Source organism: Branchiostoma lanceolatum, chromosome 12 (genome assembly GCF_035083965.1).
Source record: "Branchiostoma lanceolatum isolate klBraLanc5 chromosome 12, klBraLanc5.hap2, whole genome shotgun sequence".
In the NCBI taxonomy this organism is placed as follows: domain Eukaryota; kingdom Metazoa; phylum Chordata; class Leptocardii; order Amphioxiformes; family Branchiostomatidae; genus Branchiostoma; species Branchiostoma lanceolatum.
The window spans coordinates 3,922,401-3,943,716 of NC_089733.1; the positions used below are offsets into that span (position 1 = coordinate 3,922,401).

The following is a 21,316-nucleotide window of genomic DNA, read 5'->3' on the forward strand; positions in this document are numbered from 1 at the left end:
CTTTTCTTAACAGATTCTTTGCTTTCATTTCCCATTTTTCGTGTCCGCCTCTAACCAAATTTGGTCCGAGGACAAAAAAATTCAAACAGTCAACGAAAAGAAGTTTTAGCATCATCCATTCATCAATCTGGAATATCCTCTCCGAATTTGATAGATACTTGGGAGGGAAGATCGTGATTAAGACGCTTCCTGTCTCATAAAACTTGCAATATTGGGGTGACTGAGCTCCAATGTCAGGCAAACTGAGACGGGTTCATGTCCTTTGCCGACAGCAAATTTGGGGGCCGGGACTTCCCCAATGTAGCCCTTGCAATAATCAATAATACTGATCAACCTAGTTTGAACACAAATGATCTTTGGCAGTCAGCCGAAAAGATAACAAACAAGGAGAAGCATAGGGCTTTCCCCGGGACCAACACCGCAAGCCTCTGAATACATTTGACAAGTCCCTTTGACCCACAACAACCTCTCACGTAAACCAGAAACACTACATTCGCCAGTGTTAATTACATGTCAATCTTGCAGTAGGTGCAAAGGCTACCCTAACGTACGTGGCACTTGTGACGAGTTATCGAGGTCACACGAGGTAACATGGTTGTCGAGTTGAATTAAGAGAGAGAGAGAAGTGCTCTACTAGCTCGATACATTACACTACCAGCCGTATGGTATTACTTCTATCTTTACGCTAGGAAACAGAAGAACAACAGTGCATCTTCCGGCAGTAACAGTAATACACTCTCATCATACTGCTTCACCGGCCTTGAACTTACAGTATCACATCTATCCTTACACATGTCCGAACTTGCGCCCCAACGTTGTGCCCTTAGGAAAGGCACTTAATACGACTTCCTCACTTCACTCAGGTGTAAATGAGTACCTAGCTCATCTAGGGTAAGGGACGTCCCTCGGACAGGACGTTAAATGGAGGTCCCGTGTTTGGGGAGAGCCACACCCCGCGCACGTATATAAAGAAGCCACCACACCTTTCGAAAAAGAGTAGGGGCATGCCCCGGTGTGCGATGGTCCAAATCCTTTTGTCTGGAGTTGGTGATTCACTACAAATCACCCGAACCTCCGTCTCGTATCAGCCATAAAGGGATATCAGTTCTGGCGTACGTACTACTACTAGTGTAACTTTATATCCATAATAAAAAAATCAAAAGGCAGTTTACATCTGTGTATCTGTTTATATCTGTGTATCTATTGTCCTGTTTTGTAGTTTATCAATTTTGTAGTTTATTAATTTTGTAGTTTATCAATACCGGCTTCGACAAGTCATATTTGGTCATTTGGCTATAAATAAATAAATGAATAAAAGTTCAATCATTATGTAAACCTTGATGAAAGACCCATTTTGATTATGGCTATAGAATATGACTATGAGAAGACAGTCCTGTCACTATAAAGGAAGTTATCATGCAGATTTTTCCTTCTCAAACTTCTGTTTCTCTTCAGCTGGATTTCCGGGAGTTTGTGTTGACCCGCCGACCCAAGCCAACACTACCGGGCCCGTGTGCGACTGTCCTTATCTGCTGGGGGAGAACTGCACATACCCATGTTCTCAGGGATATCACGTCATTTCCGGTGACGTGATAACCAGAACATGCAGGGCAGACGGATCATGGACAGGGCACGATCTTTTCTGCCAAGGTACGAAATAAAGAAGCCTTCATCATAACAAATTTCACCTGCTGATTTTATTTTATTTCTTATTTATTGTCAAAAGTCACAGTACACTACACTGACTCTCTAGGCAGCACAGCTGATGTTTGAGAGTCAACACATAGGGACAGACGAATACATGGCAATGGCAATTTACACATCACTACTAAATATACAAAGTTACTAACGTACAATCATTAAGACACTTTACAATTCAACATCGTTTAGTCGCAATTATATACACAATAAGCAAATGCGTTCGGAGGTCAGAGGTCATATCTATTTCAGGTTGAACTTTAAATGTCCGCAGAGTTAACAAACTAACTCATAAAATGTGTTTAGATAGAAGAAGGCTATGAGGAACTGCTGGAAGTGACTAGAATCGATTTGTTGCTAGAATGTAGATGTGAAAGGCGTCCGAAAGGCTCTTGTTTAAAGTGATGTCGTGGCTTGGAGTCCCGTTGAGAAGGACGTTGGTCGAGAGGTCGTCCCACAAGGCGATACACAGCTGTGGCAAGTGACTGTCGTGCCATCGCGTGCAGGGGGCAGTGCAGGAGGAAGTGTGCGACTGTCTCTGATTTCGCACCTCAGGTACATCTCCGGGTGGTAAGGTTGAACTTAGCCAGCGTAGAGTTGAGCTGAAACCAGCCAAGGCGGAGTCTGGTCGCAAGAATGTTACTACGGCGATCACCAAGGCTACGGTACTTCTGGTGATGGCGAGTTGACAACATGTGGGCTCGACATTTCTGTTTGAACAGATTGAAGGAAGCAATTTCCTTCACTTCCTTCGGAAGGCTATTCCAGAGATAAGTAGTATATGGAACAAAGCTGTTTTTATACGTATTTGTTCTGGATCGAGGAACATGCATGTGTGTGTCGTTCCGTAGGCAGAGACTTAGCTGCCTTTGGCTGTCTCTGGTGGTGGAAATTAACAGCTGGAGATGGGATGGGACAGAACCTGATAATAGTTTGTACATTATCAGTAATCTGTTGTAGTCTCTTCTGTCTGCGAGACTATCCCACTCTAGTTCTTCCAGAAGTTTACCTTACGGCGTGCGTGCCATCGCACCTGAGACAAGGCGACCTGCATGATACTGCACTTGCTCAAGAGACTTGTTTATTTCCAAATAGGATAGAAGCATATTCTAGCTTCGTGCGCACAAGAGTGTTGTAGGCAATCTCCAAGGCTTGACGAGGTAGCTTGCTTTGGAGTTTGTTTAGCAGTCCTAGCACTTTCTTCGACTTGCTGGAGACCGTTTCTCCGTGTTCCATCCAACGCAGAGTATAGTGAATTGTGACTCCTAGATGTGTATAGCAGGTCACCTCTACAACAAGCTGCCCTGCTATGTAAATAGGGGGCAATTTGACTTTACTCTGGAAAGCCTTGATACACATAACTCTGCATTTGTCAGGGTGTAACTGCAACCCCCAGTCATTGAACCAGTTGGAAACGAGGCACAAGTCAGCATTAGTCGTGTAGGCAACTTCGGCGGCAGTACGCCCAGACTTATACAATGAAGTGTCATCCGCAAAGCAGTTTATGTTGGCGCTGCAGGGATAAATCACGAAAAGCAACGGTCCAAGGATACTGCCCTGTGGCACACCAGCTGTTGTGTATCCCCATGACGACGCTACGCCGTTGATGACCACACGTTGTTGGCGGTCCGATAAGTAATCGGAGAACTAGTCACTGAGTGGGCCGTGGACTCCGTATAGTTTGTAGATGAGGCCGTCGTGCCATACAGTATCGAAGGCGCGTCTCACGTCCAGGAACACCGCGGCGGTACAAGCAATATTTGGGTCGTCTATCGATTTTGCCCAGTCTTCGATAATTCGAAGTAATTGTAGAACCGTCCCATCCCCCATTTTGAAGCCAGACTGTTTAGGGTGCAATAAGTTGTTGTCCGCAAGGTACGTGTATAGCCTGTTGTGCACAAGCCTCTCAAGGACTTTAGCGACCGTCGGCAGAAGAGCAATGGGCCTATTATATAGTTGTATGGATACGTCTTGTCCCCCTTCTTATGGACAGGTGAAATGTTTGATTGCTTCCACTCTGTTGGGAGGTGTCCAGTCGCAAGCGAGAAGTTGACTAGCTCACAGAGGGAGGAACTGATCACTGGGGCTGCTTCCATGGGAAGGCGATTTGGTATGCCATCTGGGCCGGGAGCTTTGTTTGTGCGTAGTCCATGTAGGACGTTGTAGACCTCTCCAACGGAGAGCTGTATAGAGCTAAGAACATTATTTGTAAACTTTGGGAGTCTCTTCATGTAATCCGGGTTGGTACTATCCTTTGCAATATGTATGAATATGTTGTTCAAAAGTTCAGCCTTGTCGTCGTCTTTGTCAAGTGTACGCCCCTGGCTGGAAAGTGCAGGGATACCCGACCTTCCCTTCCCAGTCACTTTGTTCGGCACTGCCCACAGAAGCTTAGAGTCATCTGGGGTCTTGATCCTATCACCGACGGAGCTGTAGTACTCACGTTCTGCACGCCGTAGTTCCGTAGTAAGGATGTTTTTAGTGTGTAGTTGGTCCAGTTTTCTTGGCTAGGAGAAGACTTGTACAGTCGATACGGGTCCGTTTTCTCCCAGATCATGTCTAATAACTCTACTAACGGTAATCCAGGGCTTGTGGTTTCGACTGGTCACTCTAACTGTTTTGTTTGGGATTATGTTTTTTGCTATTTTAGAAATTGCTGATAAAATGATAATTTGCTTCAGCTACCGTCAATCAAATCCTTCAGCCAGGTGACTCAGGACTATCAGCTCAGCATAAAACTAGAATTTGGATTGGACTCAACAAAATAGAAACTGAAGGCGATTTTTTGGGCGTATGATACTCTACTGGGCAGTTTTACTCCTTGGCGTCCGGAACAAAATATATAACGCTTATGATGGATAAGACTGTACCATTCTCAACCAATTAGCAAGATGATGACCAAGGCCCAAATAAGTGGCAAGACACGAAATCTGGTATAACATACGAAGCTAGTTGTTGAAATGGTTATGATAAGCAGGAACCTTTCTTACTTTAGTCTATTACATTATTGCCTTGCTATCAGTGTTATAAAGTTATTTGTTTTCTGGTCTACAGATATTGATGAGTGTTTATTTGGAATCGGCTGTAGTCAGACCTGCATCAACACTGTAGGAAGTTTCAGCTGTTCCTGCATTGAAGGGTTCGTACTGGGCGAAGACGGATATAGTTGTAACGGTAGGATATCTGTTGTACCGTCTTAGTTATTGGCTTTATCCGATACTTTCTTCTGGTGTCAGTTTGTAATGTGCAATCATTAATCAGTATTTACATTGCTCTACTATACGAAACAAACCAGTTTTGTTGATACGACCCTTTGATAGATTTTATTGAGTTCATAGCAAGTTCTTGCTATTTTTCAGTCGAAATATATGCCACTTTGAATGATTAACATACAATGCCACATTTAAAAGTGCACAAGGAACGCAACAAAGAAACTAAACAAATCACAGTTAAAACAAAATTACTTATAGAACACTAGGACACTTACATGCTCATCCTTTACACAGAACGTACAACATTAACAGCATCGACCACACCATTGACAACAACATTAAAACCAACTACAACAACAGCACCGCAAACTACTACGCGAACTACATCTCCTGCCTCATCAAGCAGCTGGTTCCCGACCCCACAACAGACCAGCACAACCCGTCTGATGGACACTTCCACTATGTCCACTACAGATGTGATGCCTACAGACTCAACAACATCCGTCAAAACGACAACACCTGTCGTCTTCGTAGGTAAATGAAATTGCGTGATGTCGAAAGGTTGTGTCTATCTATAGTCTATTTGATAATATAGATAGCAACTTCCTCTCCAAACAAAACGTTTCTTCATGCCAATATTCAAGATATATCAGTTTTTGGTAAAGCAACCATTCTGCAATCAAATGATAATTCATCCCTTTCACCACAGACATTGATAATGAAGAATCATCTGATTATTTTGATGATGAAGCTTCCAGCACGTCGCCTATGACCACACACCCTACCCTTCTGCCCAGCAAAGCCGAGCCTACACTTCCACATCCAGTTTTCATCACCACTCAAAAATCGTCAACCCAGGCTCCTTTTCTAAAAGAGGTAATGTAATTACAAATCCTGAATTCATCAAGTCAGATTTGTTACAAATGATTTTAGCTTTATCACATAATTCATGCTGTCCACCCTCGACGGTTTTTAACCCAAATGATATTTGCGTTATTTCCTACATAATCTGTAAAAGGTGGCACAATAATTCCTTTAACTACAGGAGGAGATACCTGGTCTTATCAAGACTCTTGGTGAGAAGGTGAACTACTTCAGCGGTTCAATCGAGGATCGCAAAGAACTTCTCAAAGGTTCTTGTTTCTTTTATAATACTTTGTGAAGATCCCAAATTGTTAGGTCGAGGTGTATTATGCAAAAGCCAGTTCTCTTGAGCAGTAAAAAATAGCAAAAGTGACTTACTGCGTGATCCATACCAAACATACAGAAGTAACTGACGCAACGTCATCGGTACTACGAGCTCAGAGCAGTAGCAGGGAGGCCGTTGCTATGGCCATTGACCTTTCTTCTGGAGTCACAGATGATGTAAAGAAGCTGATAGACGTCCAGTCTACCGACCTGTCACCGATGGAGCAGCTGCTGCAACAGGAAAAGGAACAGGAACGTTTAAAGTCCCGGGTTGGTGTCTGACTCTCCTACTGGTATAGATTTGACTCCATTTTTATTCACCGGGAACCATAATCTTCATTGTCATTACAGACTGTTCAGGTGGCAATATTTACGAACAATTCGGCACGATATGATGCCCAAACTGTGGAACAGACACTTTCTTGCCCCAAAATAAAAGATTTGACATGATGATTTATAAAAAAAGTCATTTTGCTGAGAGAATTTGTGCCCCAATATAGTTGATGAATGAAACGAGAGATCTGCTGGAACTGCTGGATACGGCAGCAGACAAACTGTTGGAAAAGACACCACCGGAAGGAGAAGGTACGCACATCGGGTCTGACAGCGTGCTCACGACCGTGAAGAAGAGCATCCCTGATATCGGCATCGTTCCTATCAGTAAGGATGTCGGCTCCATCGTGTTCACAAAGGAGGACAACCTTCCTGAGGATTCCACCGTAAAGGTAAAAATATCCCTATACTGTCATATATCTGTGATGATACGTCACTATAACAATTACATATACAATTTTGTACACATAAATATGTCCAGTGCGCACGAAGGCTGTGGTCAACAAATGTAACGTACTTTTACCCCGTGCCTGCTGCAGGTTGTGGCGTTTGTCGAGGATCCATTTGTTTGGAGTGTAGAGAAAACCGACGTATCCTCATCAGTAGTCATGGTGACAATCGCCAAAGACAGCGGTCTATCTGACGTGCAGCCAAACATCACCGTCGTCGTCAAACAAAGATTGCAATTTGGGACCACGAGTGACGCAGAAGAACAATATCATGATTCCCTGCCGGCATCATACAGGCAGAACCTCAATGATGCAGGGAGCTCATTCCCTCAGACCAAGGTTCCTCATCAAGACACCAACATGAAGTATCACGCCATGTACATTGCCGATGGAGGCCAGATGCCTCTGCTCAGATTCTCAGTCGATGACGTCGACACGAAGCTGCAGGTGTACTTCCGGTTTCATGACTTCCCAACTGAGGAAGAATACGACTTCACTGCAACTGTCAAATCTCCTGAAGTCACTAGTTATGACGGTTTTGACATGCCATTTGGCCTGGTTTACTCAAATTTCAATCAATCATTTGTCCCGGAGATCCAAAGGGAACGCGGCTGGCTCATGGTCGGCGTAAAGGAAAAAGGTAAACTGATCTGGTCACTCCTTTTGCATTTCTTGAAGCGACTTGACGCTACTTATCTTTCCTTTGAAATGTCAAAAATGAGCAACCTAACGAATGAACACTAATGTCTACCCATGTTTTGCTGTGTACTAGGTGGAGACCACTTGGGGGACCACGGTGGTTTGAGACGACTCCTGACGTCAGCGGTCCCTCAGACCCCGCCCCCTCCAGGTCGTGATGGCAGCCCAGAAGGATTCACTCTGCAAACTGTCGCGGTCTCCTGTCTGATGCGGGAAAATCAGACATGGGATAGCCGCCGCTGCCAGGTTTTACTTACTTACTGATCTGATAGAATATTAATACTTAGTTCAATAATTATTGTAGATGACTTACCTAACAATTTCTGGAGTTTTTTTTCCGAGTGAATTTCATTTTCGTCAAATCAACAAGTGCTAGACTGAGCTGATTTCTATTGAAAGAAAATTGATACCGCCTTTTGTTTAATCCGTTGCTTTCTTTACAATATGATAATAATGATATTCTTTACTATCTGCATCGGAGGTTGGGGTTGAAACGAACGACACGACCACTTGGTGCACGTGTGACATGGCACCACAAAGCGATGGGAAAAGTTCCAGGGTGATCCTGGCAACTTCCTTTCTGGCGCTTCCTAATTTCATGCACTTCGAGAAGTTTGGTACCGACATTGACAGCAATCTGTCCACAAATTCGACCGTGTATGGAGCGATCTTAGCACTGTGGATGGTATTTTTGATGTCCCAACTGTTGATATTACATTCAAACATCAGGGTACGTCAACATCAATACCGATCCGATTTTTCGAAAATTCTATATGATGTTCTAAGCTTAAATTTATATTTACAACTGTTAGTCGGTGCCATGAAAACTGTCTGCATCAGCTATCGAGTGTTTAAAAATATCATATTTAGACATCAATGCTTTTCAGAAATACATCGCTAAATTCACTGTAGTGACCGACAGCCTTGCTCTTAGACAAGAAGCAAAGATCGCCAATGCAAACACCAGCATGGCTGTTGTTCCCAAAGTCTCCGCAATCCCGTCAGGGGTTCCCGGTGCGGACTATGTTTACGTGGTATCTGTCCGTACGGGAACACAGCCTGATGCCGGCACGGCGTCTGTAGTCGGGCTGATGATCACAGGGTCAGAGGGCAGGACAGCCATGGTCACACTCAACCCTGCAGGCTTGGTGAGAAGTGTTGTGGTTATATTTCATCGTCTTTGAACACGGAAAAGAAAGATATGATAAAGGCTTTTGTGGGCCAAATAATGCAGACATTGCCATGGAGATACGAAACACAACTGAGCAACGATAGCCATAATCTCAAATCCCCCTGATTGTATGTCTTTAGGTCCTAGCCAGAGGTGGTGACACGTACCATATCATGACGACACCGGCCTCCATCGGCAAGCTCCAGTCCGTACAGGTCTGGCACGACAGCTCCGGGAAGGGCGCCATGGAGTCACTCTTCATAGACAGCATTAAGGTCTGGGACATACAGTCATCACAAGGGTGGGTACATGAGCAATTTTCAGTTTTTTACTCTAATTCTTTCAATCCTTGGTTTAAGGCGGTGACTCCATGCCAAAGTGTAATTTGCAAGGTCTAGAAACTGTAGGAATTCCTCTGGCACTTTTCGTCGATATGAATGCTTCTTGAGGAAATGTAAGGGAAACTGTCAATATGTAACTGATGATTTCAAACATAATTGATTTGGTAAGTTTTAGATGAACCTTTTGAAAGTAGAATGAACATTTGGACTGGTATTCGCCCACTCATAACACATTTGAGATCATGAGTAAAATTGATGCCTGTGTTTTTGTCCATAGTTGCAGTTTCCCATGTCACACCTGGCTGTCCTCGTTCAGAGGAGACTGCAGGACAATAAGGACCTTGAAGGCAGCACCCGATGGAGAAATGCGGTAAGTCCCGCATATTTTTACTTGTCCTTAACTGACAGAGTGAGTGAGTGCATAGATCGTCTGAAACTGTGATTCGTAGGCATTGATGAAGTCAATGCATGCCATGGAGAAACGCTTCAGGTAGATCTGGTTGTGGTTCTAGCGTGGTCAATAATCTTAAATAGGAATGATGCTGAATTAATCTACACCAACAGGAACACTATAGTACCATAACATGCGTAAAAAACGTCAGACTGCTTGCACTTTTATTGATTTATGCTAGAGGTGCAACCAAAAGCAGAAAAAGCTGGACACCTGTTTCCGCCAATCGGACCGGACAGGCAATTCCAAAAACCCATTATGTAATGGAAGCGATTCTCTTTGCCTTGAGACATTGGTTTCCTTTTCCTTGAGATATGCCGTTATATTTACCTTAGGATGTCAGAGTACACCCTACCGACGTTTTCTTATCTTCTATACGACGACCATCTGCTCCTGTCAGTCATGAGTAACTCCGGTGTGAAACACTTTAGCCGGGCGCAGCGCCTGGTCTGCTGCCTGGCCCAGACCACCTTGTGGATGGTGGGCAGCGCCATGTGGCACGGATTCAAACTAGGTTCACACGATGTCACTTTGTTCGACTCTGGCGTGATCACTCTCCGTCTTTCGGAACTGATTGGAACTGCAGCAACATCGTTCACCGTGTTTCTGCCAGTTTACGCCATCCTTGTGCCGACGTTTCGCAAGCAGTCTCCGTTGCAAAATCAGATTCCCTCAAAACTGATGAAAACGCCGACATCTCCATCCACCCGCCGATTTCCGTACAAGACGGTGGCGTGGGTCCTCGCCATCCTGACGTCTGTCAGCAGCAGCTTCTTCGTGATCATGTACAGTCTGCAGTTTGGAGCTGAGAGAAGCCGGGCCTGGCTGAAGGACTTCGTTCTGACATTCCTGATCTCTACATTTCTACTTGAGCCTGTTCAGGTCAGCACAAGTTTTCCATTTTTGTTTTCCGAGAGGTAATAGCGTCAGTGACCCTCTTGGATATCCAACCATTATTTGAAGGTACTACTAGAAACGTGTTGAAGAATCTTTAAACTGAGGGCTCTGACCACCTCGTACCCATGCATGCTGCAAAACTTTGTGACTTAACCAAGGTACTCACTTTCCAGATTGTTCTGATCGCCTACACAAAGGCAGCCATCATCAGACCTATTGTGTGGTCTGTGACAGCTTGTGTTCGGGGAGTTTTGGGGACAAATTCATCGGACAAAGAGCGTTCTCCAGTCTGTATTATTCAAAAGAAGAGCAGGGATTATGATGGTAAGTCTCCACAAGTTCTACATGTAAGACCACGGTTGACTGCTACGACCACAGTTGTTTCAGAAGTAACGCATTGGTTATGATGACGTGTTTTGTAACTACTTTAAACGAAGAAGATTGTTGATGGTGGCATTACCAATAAATCAGAACACCATCAACAAAACATTATTTTCACGAAGGCTGTGAATGATGGTTGGTTTAAAGACTCTACAAATATATGATCAACATACATGGTTACCTTCACTGTAAAATTGAGATTTCTTTGTTGGTAGTATCTTATAAAGTTAATAACGTCTTTGGTGGTCTATATTTCTGATTAATCATTGGTGTTCTTTATTTCTGATCAAGTTCCCGCTCGGAGGGTTTTGCCACCAGCCCCGAAAAAAACCAACCATGACCCGAACTGGACCGAGAGGATGACTAAAGGTAGAAGCATCCTGGTGGTCCTGGTGTTTCTGCTGATATTCACCGGGAATGCCTTCTACATCGGGGTTCTGGACTTAGACAGACACGCCTACTTCGTCAGGACCTCGCTGGAGAACAGTTTGCTATCCGGATATGAAGAGGTATGGTTAGGAAAATTGTCCTTCTCAAGTTGGGAATGTTACTTGACTTTAAAATAATGTCTTTCTCACGATGACGATGAAGTCCCCTTTATTGGCCATCGGAACAACAATGGCGATTAGAACAACTATCCGTCTATAAGCAAGTTTTCAGACAAATCGCCAACCCATGTTGATATTTTTTCTGCCGGGAGCCTGTGCCCTAGAATATTGGAATTAATTTCCCACTTGCAGGTCACCACAGTAGACGATGCTTGGGAGTGGATGTTGTCTGAGCTGATGCCGTCCCTTCACCCAGAGCGCGGATACAGCGGGCAGAAGCTGAGGTGGCTGGACAAACAGTTCCCGGTCGGCACAAACGCATTCCGGATCGGTCCTGTTCGCCTGGAGAGAACCACCAAGTGTCCAGGTGACAAATAATCGTGAATCCTAACGCTTTCGTTTTGTGTCTCATTTGGTGTGTAAAATAGGTAAATAAATATACGTACTACTAAAATTTTATGGGATGTCCATTCAATTTCAGAGAACCCAATAAACATAGACCTCGAACACAGTAACCAAAGGCTCTATCCTGAACTGTTAATGAATCTACGGAACGAAGCTCTTGGCCGACATAGTGGACGAATCTGTTCGCACAATGACACTAGAAATGTTGTTGACAAAGTCAGGTATATAAAACACGTTTCTAGTATTTGATGACTTTTTTTCGCATTTAAAAAAAAGGGTGGTCTCCTTCTGTATACGGAGAAGATCTTCTCAACTTCCATGTCATCGTTTTTTCTCCATTAATGCTCTGGGTTTATGGAACTTTGTAATCCAATTCTGATTTGATTTGATTAGATACCTTTCTGTTTCGCTCGTAAATTATTGTAAATGCCTTTCAGAAACGGGACCTCGGCATGTAACACCACAGTGGACCTGCCACAAGATGCTGGTCAGGCTGCTGCAGTGATAGAATTCCTAAAACAAAACAACTGGATCCTGGTGGTTTCAGACACTCTCATCATCCGGATCAACTTCTACCACCCTGACGTGAAGCTGTTCAGCACCGTGGTGTTCAGGCTGCAGTACATCCCGGGGGGCGCTGCTCATCTACGGCCCAGTATTCAGACCTTCCGACTGTACCAGTACCAAACAGCGGACGACTTCGTCCAGATGCTTTTCCACATCTTGTTCGTTCTTTTCTTCATCTACAACGTTCTGACTGAGATTTGGAACATACAGAAGAGCGGCCGTCTGTACTTCGCCAGTTTCTGGACCATCTTGATCCTGTGCAACATTGGCTTGTCGACAGCCGTCATTGTGACATTCGGACTTCGGTACATCACGGCAGCTGCTGTGTTGGGTGACTTACAGCAAACAAAAGGTTTATTGACAAACTAACCGAACGTTTTTCTGACATTTCGAAGAACGTTAATCCGTTAAGACAGGCTGAGATTTCGTCTTTTGCATATGTGAAACGTATCATATGCTGTCCCGCTTGCTGTTTATTGGTCGAGTTTTGAGATCGTCGAGATACCAAGAGACATTAACGCTAACGTTTTTTGCACGTGGGATTTGTCACAGGGCTGCTCGGCATTAATGGGTTTGTAGACATCAGTACCGTCAGCCAATGGGACGCAGCTTTCAAGGAGGTCCTGTCCTTCTCCATCTTCATCAGCACCTGTAGCATCCTCCGGGTTCTCAACTTCTCCAGGGGTGTCGCTACCGTCTACGCTCTGCCTCGTGTACGTAAAACTCCTTAAGTACATTTAAACCCGAGATGCCAACGTTATATTTGTAAAACAAGACTTAGGTGTATTTTGTTTCCATTTTCATTAGCTGATATACGGAGAAGCCTTTGGGTTTGCGGTGTACATGCTGGTTGTTATAGTGGCCTACGGCTTAAGCGGGATCCTGATTTTCGGCAAAAACATGGAGAGTTTCTCCGGCTTTAAGAAAACGTCGTACGTGCTGTTTGAGATGAGCTTGGGGAGGCCGTTCGTCGGTGTCTTTGCGGATGACATGAAGGCAGTGGATCGTGTCATGGGACCTCTGTATTATTCTACATTCGTCATGCTCTTCGTCTTTTACCTGGTCAGACAAAAATCAATTTATTTTTTTCGGTATTTTGTCTATATATATTACCAGCAACCACCCACAAAAAATCGCATCCTTAAAGTTTTTCAGCTTTAGCTTTAACAACCTTTATTAAACAGCATTATGCAGCCTGAATACGTCTCTTCTCTACAGATGAATCTGGGAGTCGGGATGCTCTGTAACTGGATGAGCTACTGCCAGACGTCTGACGACATCGGTGTGGACACGGCGATGGGAGATTACTTCTGGGACTCCTTCAGGAGTTTTCTGGGCATGCGTCATAAGTCCCTAGACTCTGACGGTGACATCTCAGGTACCCTTTTCTGACCATCGTTGTTAGCTCCTGCTGGCTAGATCATATTTTTCTGCAACTACAAAGTTATTCTTCCAATGAAAACGTTGAATAGCATGTAAAAATAGGAATTCGTAGTTAAATGTCACACCAGCAGGTTGATAGCAATTGAATATCCCTACAACAGATAAAGAAACTTTACGTAGTCCTTTACCCAAATATTGTGGCCTGTTTAGTATAATTACATATAGGATGGAAGACATATTGATTAACACCCAAGACATTTTGTCGTTTCTGAAGATGAAGCACCACTTCCTGACCACTTTATATACGAGACTTACCAGCGGACGGATGCGGTACTGCAGGAAGTGCACAGGATGACTGACTTGATGTACACATTTGAGTGCAAGAAGCGTCGACTGATCCACGTTCAACCATGCAGGTCCCAGGATCGCGTGTAAACTCAGCAAAGCTTGAGGTACCAGAAATGGACAAAAGCTCGACATAACTGACATATTATATGACAAATAGTAAATGATTTCAACAAGCTACGTTCCACCTCAACTGAATCAAACGTTTAACTATGACTTTTTAACTATGACATTTAATAGGTATGATGCAATTGTGGGTGAGGAGGTGTCGCAATAATGGATAACAGATGTAGTAATAAATGACGTTTTGCAATACATTTATCCACGATGATTCCCTTTATTAGAATATGTTGTTTTAAATATTAACCTACTATCATCAATGGTATATAGATGTCTATGATACACAAATGTTATTTCACATGGCACAACAAGGCTTCTTGCTGTACTTAAGTAGCTTAGAAAGGTTTTGTCAAAACAGTGGATGTTGTGCATGTACGTAAGTCATAGTTAATATTTAGTCTTTAAGTTAAATATGTCGATTGTCATCTTTTATCCAAATTCCTCTGTGGTGAAAATGAAAGATCAGAACCTATTTTTTTTGTTAAATCGTGAATAGTTAACGATGTAAATATTGTTATTGTCCTTACAGTCTATTTAAACCTAAGTCTGGCACCAAACCTTAATCTTGCCTTTTAAAACATGTTTCATGAGATTATACCTTAAAAACTTACAGTCATCTTCGACCTCGAAAGACTACCAATTGCTTAAAAGCTAGAATGAAATGTTTATTATCCGGTTCTTTGCATGGCGTCGTTTGGCGTAACGGCTAGAACAATCGTATCTTTAAATAGGAAGTCGATTCTGAATATGGCCTCAGAAGGTTATCTGTTTGATGACGCTTTGAAACGGAAATAAAGATTTTTGAAATTGTTTTTAACATACAGCAACAACTTCCTGTCGCTATCACTGATGACTGTTGATGATGTTACATTCTTATTCTTATTATTATACAGCCTGAGAAGCCACGTGCACGTGGCTGACTGGAGCTTCTCTAGCTGACTGGAGCTTCTCTGGCTAGCATATACGATTTTCGCGCCCCGTGTAGATCTGCTTGGAGATTAGCCTTTGGTGGCCTTTTGCAGGCGTGCGTCTCTTTATGTTGACGTCACCCGTGACCCGCGCGGGATCTACCAAACGATCGCTATGAACGTTATTGGCAATAGAGACTGACCACCTTCTTTTGTTCTTCAAAACAATTTCAAACCAATTGGCGGTATTGCCCCTTTTCACACAGGTAGTTGCCGGCTCATTTGTACCGTGTTGGCCGATTTTAGCGCATATTTTTAGTTAACTTTTCGACGATGTTTGACCAATTTTGGTGCAGTTAACCTGTGTTGTAAAACAGGTTAACCCTCAAGATGAGGATGGGACTAGGTGAGGTGAGGTGAACCTGTATTGGTAACAATGCGCCGTGCAGAAATGTCACTAACAATATTAATGAAGTGAACGAGAACCGGTTTGGGATTTTCGGATTCCGTGCAATTAACATGCAGGGGCGTGCGTTATTCCGTTGTGGAATTAAGTGGCTTCAACTGTACGTGTTCTATCAGAAAAGGATACATTCAAGGGTTATCGCGTTGTACACAATAACTCTCTAAGCTTTCATAGATGATACTTAGAATATGTATGAAGTCATTTTATTATGATATTTTGTCGCTGTTATCTGTAGAACGTTGGCGATGTGAATAATTAAAACTGTCAGGTAAGTTACAAGACAGTAGCTCTTCAGACGGGGGTTGGGTGGTTTTCAGGCCCTCGACAGCTTTCGTGTCGTATAATCACATAAATGCTTACGCCAGAGCCACCATTTTTTGGGCAACAATTTCATATTACGTATATAAGTTGATAATGTTTTACAAAACTCGTTAATTTCACTTTGACAAATAGAGTCTCCTGGTTTTTATATACCAACTACACCAATTACTGTAATTTCATTTAACTTTGATAATTTGATATTGATTAATCGTGTTAATTTCATGATGTCATTGGTCAAAATCCGAGTAGCGGACCATGTAACTTTTTTTTTGTATTAGCTTAGGTATAACCAACGTATTTTCCCTTGAATTTCGTCACTTATTTGTATTTGTTTTACAAAAAAGTGTGAACGTTTTAGTCTATTCTTATGTGTTTTGGCGTTATCTTAAAAGTTAAAAAGAATAAGGTTACAACAATCGTGACAATTATGTTATCTGACTTGTTAATCATCTCCTGCAAACTTGTAGGTCATACGATAAGCACTTAAGAAGTTACAGGGGCGGGCCTAAAAAAGGACAGGTATCTTGATATACACGGTTTGATATTACGGTTTTGAGTAAATTTTCAAAGAACGGCATCTCGAAAAACCCCACGTAAGCCTCCAGAACTACTTACGTCATCATCCAGCCGCCACCAAATACCCTCCCCGGACAGAACGTACACGTGTGCCGCCATAAAATAGTCCGGCCAAACATGTAACGTCTTATGAATATGTGGATAGTCTAGATTGTGTTATATATCTAATTGCTTTTGTACTGGCGTTTGTAATTTTTGAATAGTGTAAGCTGTCAGAAAGTCCTTCATTTGGAGCTTAGAAGCATTCCAGATGTGTACGCGCATGGATACAAAAGGAATGCGTCGGTCCTGTGTGGTGTGGAATTTACTCAGACCAGGGCGGCCATTGTGAGCTGAGGATGTGTGCTTGTTAGAACTTAAAGTATTTTAGTTTTTTTCCTTATTTCGGGCCTAAAATGCCTTCACAATTTCCGCGTAGTATGGCTGTTTTAGTAATGAGTAAGTACATTTAGGCTCGAAATTATTATCGGTGTGGTGAAATGTTTTATTTCGTGAGGGTCATGGCGGCCGTATGTGGGAGACATTTTCTGGCGTAAAACATGTCGAGGAAAACAGAATTTTTTACCGAAATTCTCGCCAATGCCGGCGGAAATGTAATCATTGTATTTGTGTGTGTGGAACCTGGAGGCTGTAGACGATATTTCTGTGGTTTTTGTGCGTGTATAAATGCCAGTTTTTGTTACCGAGTTCTGTAGTCAGAGAACAAAGGACCGGGGTGGCGTGGTCTGGCCTTACGGGTTCTTTGAGTGCGCTGAAATGTGACACTGGAAACCTCGTTGGTGGGCGTAAGGGCAACAGCACAGTATATTGAAGGGCACAAGTACCAGAGAAAATACATGGGTGTTTTACCTTTGCATTCGTGAAAATGTAGCTAACTTACAGCCTTGTACGTGCCATCCTTTGTTATATTATTGTACTCAGTTGTTAGATTTTGAGCTGCATAGACAGAATAAAAGCAATAATGACCTAATGGAATCTACATGAAATTAACATCCTGCCAATCAAAAATGTGATTGGCTTATTCAAGGTATCCATATTACGTCTCTTGACTTGTGTCTCATTTATAGAAAGATACATGTGTTTGCTATAAATAAATTATGCATTAAAGCCTATATGTGTATTTCTTTCCCACAGGTCTACGCAGTTTGAAAGGATTGTGACAACACAGATGTGATGTCTGCAAGTGTTCATTTCCAAATGCGGCAAATCATCCCAATATCTACAGAATATTGCTGAAACAACAGAAGCTGCTCCAATGAAACTTCCAAACACATCAAAATTTACACATAGGTGACAGAGCAAATATGTATTGGCTACGGCGGGACATCCAGCTTACTCAGTGTGTGTGTGTTCTATTCTATTGTCAGGTCTATAAGTATTACAGCTGTCAAGCCTCTTGGAAACCCAGTCTTCGGGGACTGTGCCTTTGGTTCAGTGGGGGCTTGTTCGGCTTAGTTAGATGGGTTTGCTGGATGCCTAAGCCACAAATAATGTATCATCCCTTTTGCTCTTGTTCCTGATGTCAACTGCTGTGGGTGACCCACATGAAAATGAACATTGTGAGAAACAGTCGGCCTCTGGAGACGAGAGCTTACAAGAGAACAGTGCATACAAGTACACAGGAACAGCCTATCGCAATCGCATATTATCCTGCTCTGTTGACTTGAACATACCATTACATTAGCAGTCTTTTGTTGCTAACCCCACCTAACCAATAAGCCAGTCATCCTCTACAGTCAACCTAACTTATGTCTGGAAAAGAAAAAGACATTCCTGGACAGTATTCTCTAGATTCAGTTCTACATCAATGACAGCAGTTTTCTCAATATACCGACTCTTGATATGGCTTTCCAAAGTCGAGGCATTCGTTGACAGAACTGGTACAGCCTTCCTCTTGCATTGGCCGAGCATGTAAGTTAAGTCTGTGGCATGCAGCAAGAACAGCTTCTCGTTTATTTGCTGCATGACACATACCCTGGGAGCTATGCCTAGTGGAAAGTCGTAGCTTTCCACAAACTCCATGGTGGTGGTTACTGAAGCAAGTGTCAGGTTCGCAATGGGCCCATCCTTTACAGGGAAAAGTAAATATACTGGGAAATCAAGGACTAAGAATAGCAAATAGCAACAATTCTATTATTCACATTATTTATCACTGTCCTCTCTCTGAATTTAAGTAGATCTAACCCCTGAGTAGAATAGATAAATTGTTTCATTGGATTGTAACTGACAACACGCGTCACGTACATGTACAAACTCAAACATGCACTCGTATTCATGTATTCTGTACTTTGAGCCTTACGTGAATATGGTTCCCAATGAATGCTTGGCCATGGTAGGCTTGTCTTTTTACATTGTGCTGTTTGAGAATCTTGTCGAGTTGTTTGGCAAGGGGCCCTTCTGCAACGCTGAGATAGTTCACATCCCGGATGTCCTGTGCTTTTTTCCCGAGTTTATGACTGCATCGGTAGCAAATCAGCACTTAGGCGTCGAGCCCCACCATAGCGCTCTGCCAAGGCATGTGACTTCAAATCTACGCACCAAATTGGAAACTTTAATATAAATCATAAACTTTTTACATGGATACACACCTACTGGCAAGGATGCCAAAAGCATTCTCCACAGTTCTACGGGCTCTGCACAACCTATACTTGAAGATACGCCCAGAGGGTGTCATCTCTTGATGGTTTCATCATCCATCCTCTGAGGGCAAACGCATCGTCGCCAACCAGGAAATAGTGGACAGCAGTGTCGCCACCAGCGTTGCTAGAGAATGTATAATACACAACTGGAAAGTTGCCACTGTGACATTAGAACTAAATGGTCTTGAATTCTATCAGTGACATGCTTCTTCTACCTCTTTATGTAAATTGTAGAATGTAAATCTGGTGCAAATTATCTTTGACTCTAAACTTCTGATCATCAATGATACATTGTAGCTGTTGAAAATTTCATATGTTATGCTGGCTTCAACACATTGCCACCTGTAGCCTCTGATATTACCACTTTAAGTTGATCTAAATTTCCACTGTTCTCTGATCGTTCAATGTTCTGATGTTTATACATCTACTATCATTGAGTCATTTTAAAGTGGTGTAAGGTACACTTCACCTCAGCCTGTTCAGATTCAGCTTCCATCCTGGCCCTTAAAAGTTCTGCTGTAAGTCTTGGCTGTAGTGCAGGTGTTTTTTGCCTCCTTCCTTCAACCAGTCCCTAATATAACAAAAACCGCAATGCAAGCACAATTGAAATTGATGTAAATAAGAACACAATTCAAATAAGTACAATCACCTTATTTCTTGGGCTTCACATCTCCTGGATAGATTAGAATGCACAACTAAAAACATATCCTTTACCTGTAGTTGTTTCAAAGCCCATGTTTTCTTGACCGCTGTGTCCTCGACCATTTTGCTTCCAGCTGAAACTCGCGCCACTCCTCTAGATTCCTGTGGTCGTTCATCTCCAGTTCTGCGGAAACTTTTTGGAGGTCTGATATGAAGTTCTCCAGGTCGGCTCTGGTGAAGCCAGGTTTTAGGAGCTGTAACATGTATTGCAAAAGATTATTGAGAAAAGCATGGTGATATATTGAGAATCATGGGAGGGAAAAAAATTCCACTATATAATTCCACTGCACATGTTAATGCACAGACACGTGCACTGTTACATTTTAGTGTCACAGGTTTAAAGTCTTTGGAAAAAAGATATTGGACCTGACACTCAAATATGGCTGAGCAGAGAAAAAAATATCTATGACCAAAAGGCCACACCACTTTCATTAGTTGGATCTACTTATTAGGTATTGAGTGACACAAGGAAAAAGGTTGCCACCTTGAGCATCTTCAGATATCTATTGTATACATAGATCCTTCAGATATCTATTGTATACATAGATCCAATGTAGTGCTTCATATTGCTGTATCATAGGAATCCATATTTACTGGTACCATCAATTCTGACACCGCCCCATAAACGTTTTCAAGATTGGTAGCAGCTGGAAAGTTGTGCATCGCCAATAATAGGCGACAAAACAAAAGCTATACAAATGTAATTGTATATTTTGCTAATTAAACAAAGATGACTCATCCTATTCTGTATTTGCCTGTCAACTAACCTCCCGTTTGTCTGATACAAGCTGCGGTGTTGCTTTTCCAGACAATCCGTACAGAATACCGCTGCCGGCCCACAGTGACTGCATCTGAACAACGGATCCAACTCTCCTCTCCCACAGATGGAGCAGCTATGGGACAGAGGGGCTGACAACTCAATACTGGTCTCACATAGCAACTCTCTGTCTAGGAGTCTAGCTCTTTCTAACTCTGGTCTGCATATTCGCCATGTGATCTTGGTAGCTCGGGCTCCGGATCTTGTGGCTGAAAGAGGTACTCTGGAGTGATTGAAGCACCAGCTTGTAGTTGTGAAGGTGTCCTGGTTGACGACCGTCTGACTTGTTTTGTCTGTCGTCTCCAGGGCTCACCGTCTAGGGTCAACTCAGTAACCTTCACTAACCTTCACACTCTCTTTCTTGCACCGAGAGATCCTTCTTTTCTCTTTCACTCGAAGACACTTGCTCCAATGTTTCCAAGCATGTAGATGGGATGGAACTGTACATGCTTGCGATCGGGCTTAATCCAGGCGACCTTGCCGAATCGGCTTGCATTTATTGCCTTCTCCACAACTGAACAATAATCAGGATAGACTCTAGTCAACAATAACACGTGAAGAATCAAACAATAGGAAAAACCACTTATCTACCGTAAGATTGGAAATATCGGAGCTCTAATGTCTAATAACTAGAACTTTAGGCATAATCACACTTGATAAAGATTAGATCGAGCGCGTATTAAGTAAAAATTCTAGGGC

General features: G+C 42.9%; 1 protein-coding gene across 1 annotated transcript; it reads left to right on the forward strand.

Moving 5' to 3' along the window:
* Positions 1-9,469: 9,469 nt before the first annotated feature.
* LOC136446436 (polycystin-1-like protein 2) lies at positions 9,470-14,971 on the forward strand. The gene is made up of 9 exons (XM_066444811.1): positions 9,470-10,424; positions 10,613-10,763; positions 11,112-11,329; positions 11,561-11,727; positions 12,211-12,692; positions 12,893-13,053; positions 13,148-13,402; positions 13,559-13,718; positions 13,998-14,971. The coding sequence occupies exons 1-9, from the start codon at positions 9,879-9,881 to the stop codon at positions 14,156-14,158; spliced, it is 2,301 nt and encodes a 766-aa protein (XP_066300908.1). The 5' UTR covers positions 9,470-9,878; the 3' UTR covers positions 14,159-14,971.
* The last annotated feature ends 6,345 nt before the right edge of the window (positions 14,972-21,316 follow it).

Excerpts from the sequence above, each read along its gene's own strand:
- LOC136446436 (XM_066444811.1), top strand. The coding sequence starts at position 9,879 with ATGTCAGAGTACACCCTACCGACGTTTTCTTATCTTCTATACGACGAC. Across the intron at positions 10,764-11,111 it reads GAAGAGCAGGGATTATGATG|TTCCCGCTCGGAGGGTTTTG; the intron begins GTAAGTCTCCAC and ends TTTCTGATCAAG. Across the intron at positions 13,054-13,147 it reads CCGTCTACGCTCTGCCTCGT|CTGATATACGGAGAAGCCTT; the intron begins GTACGTAAAACT and ends CATTTTCATTAG.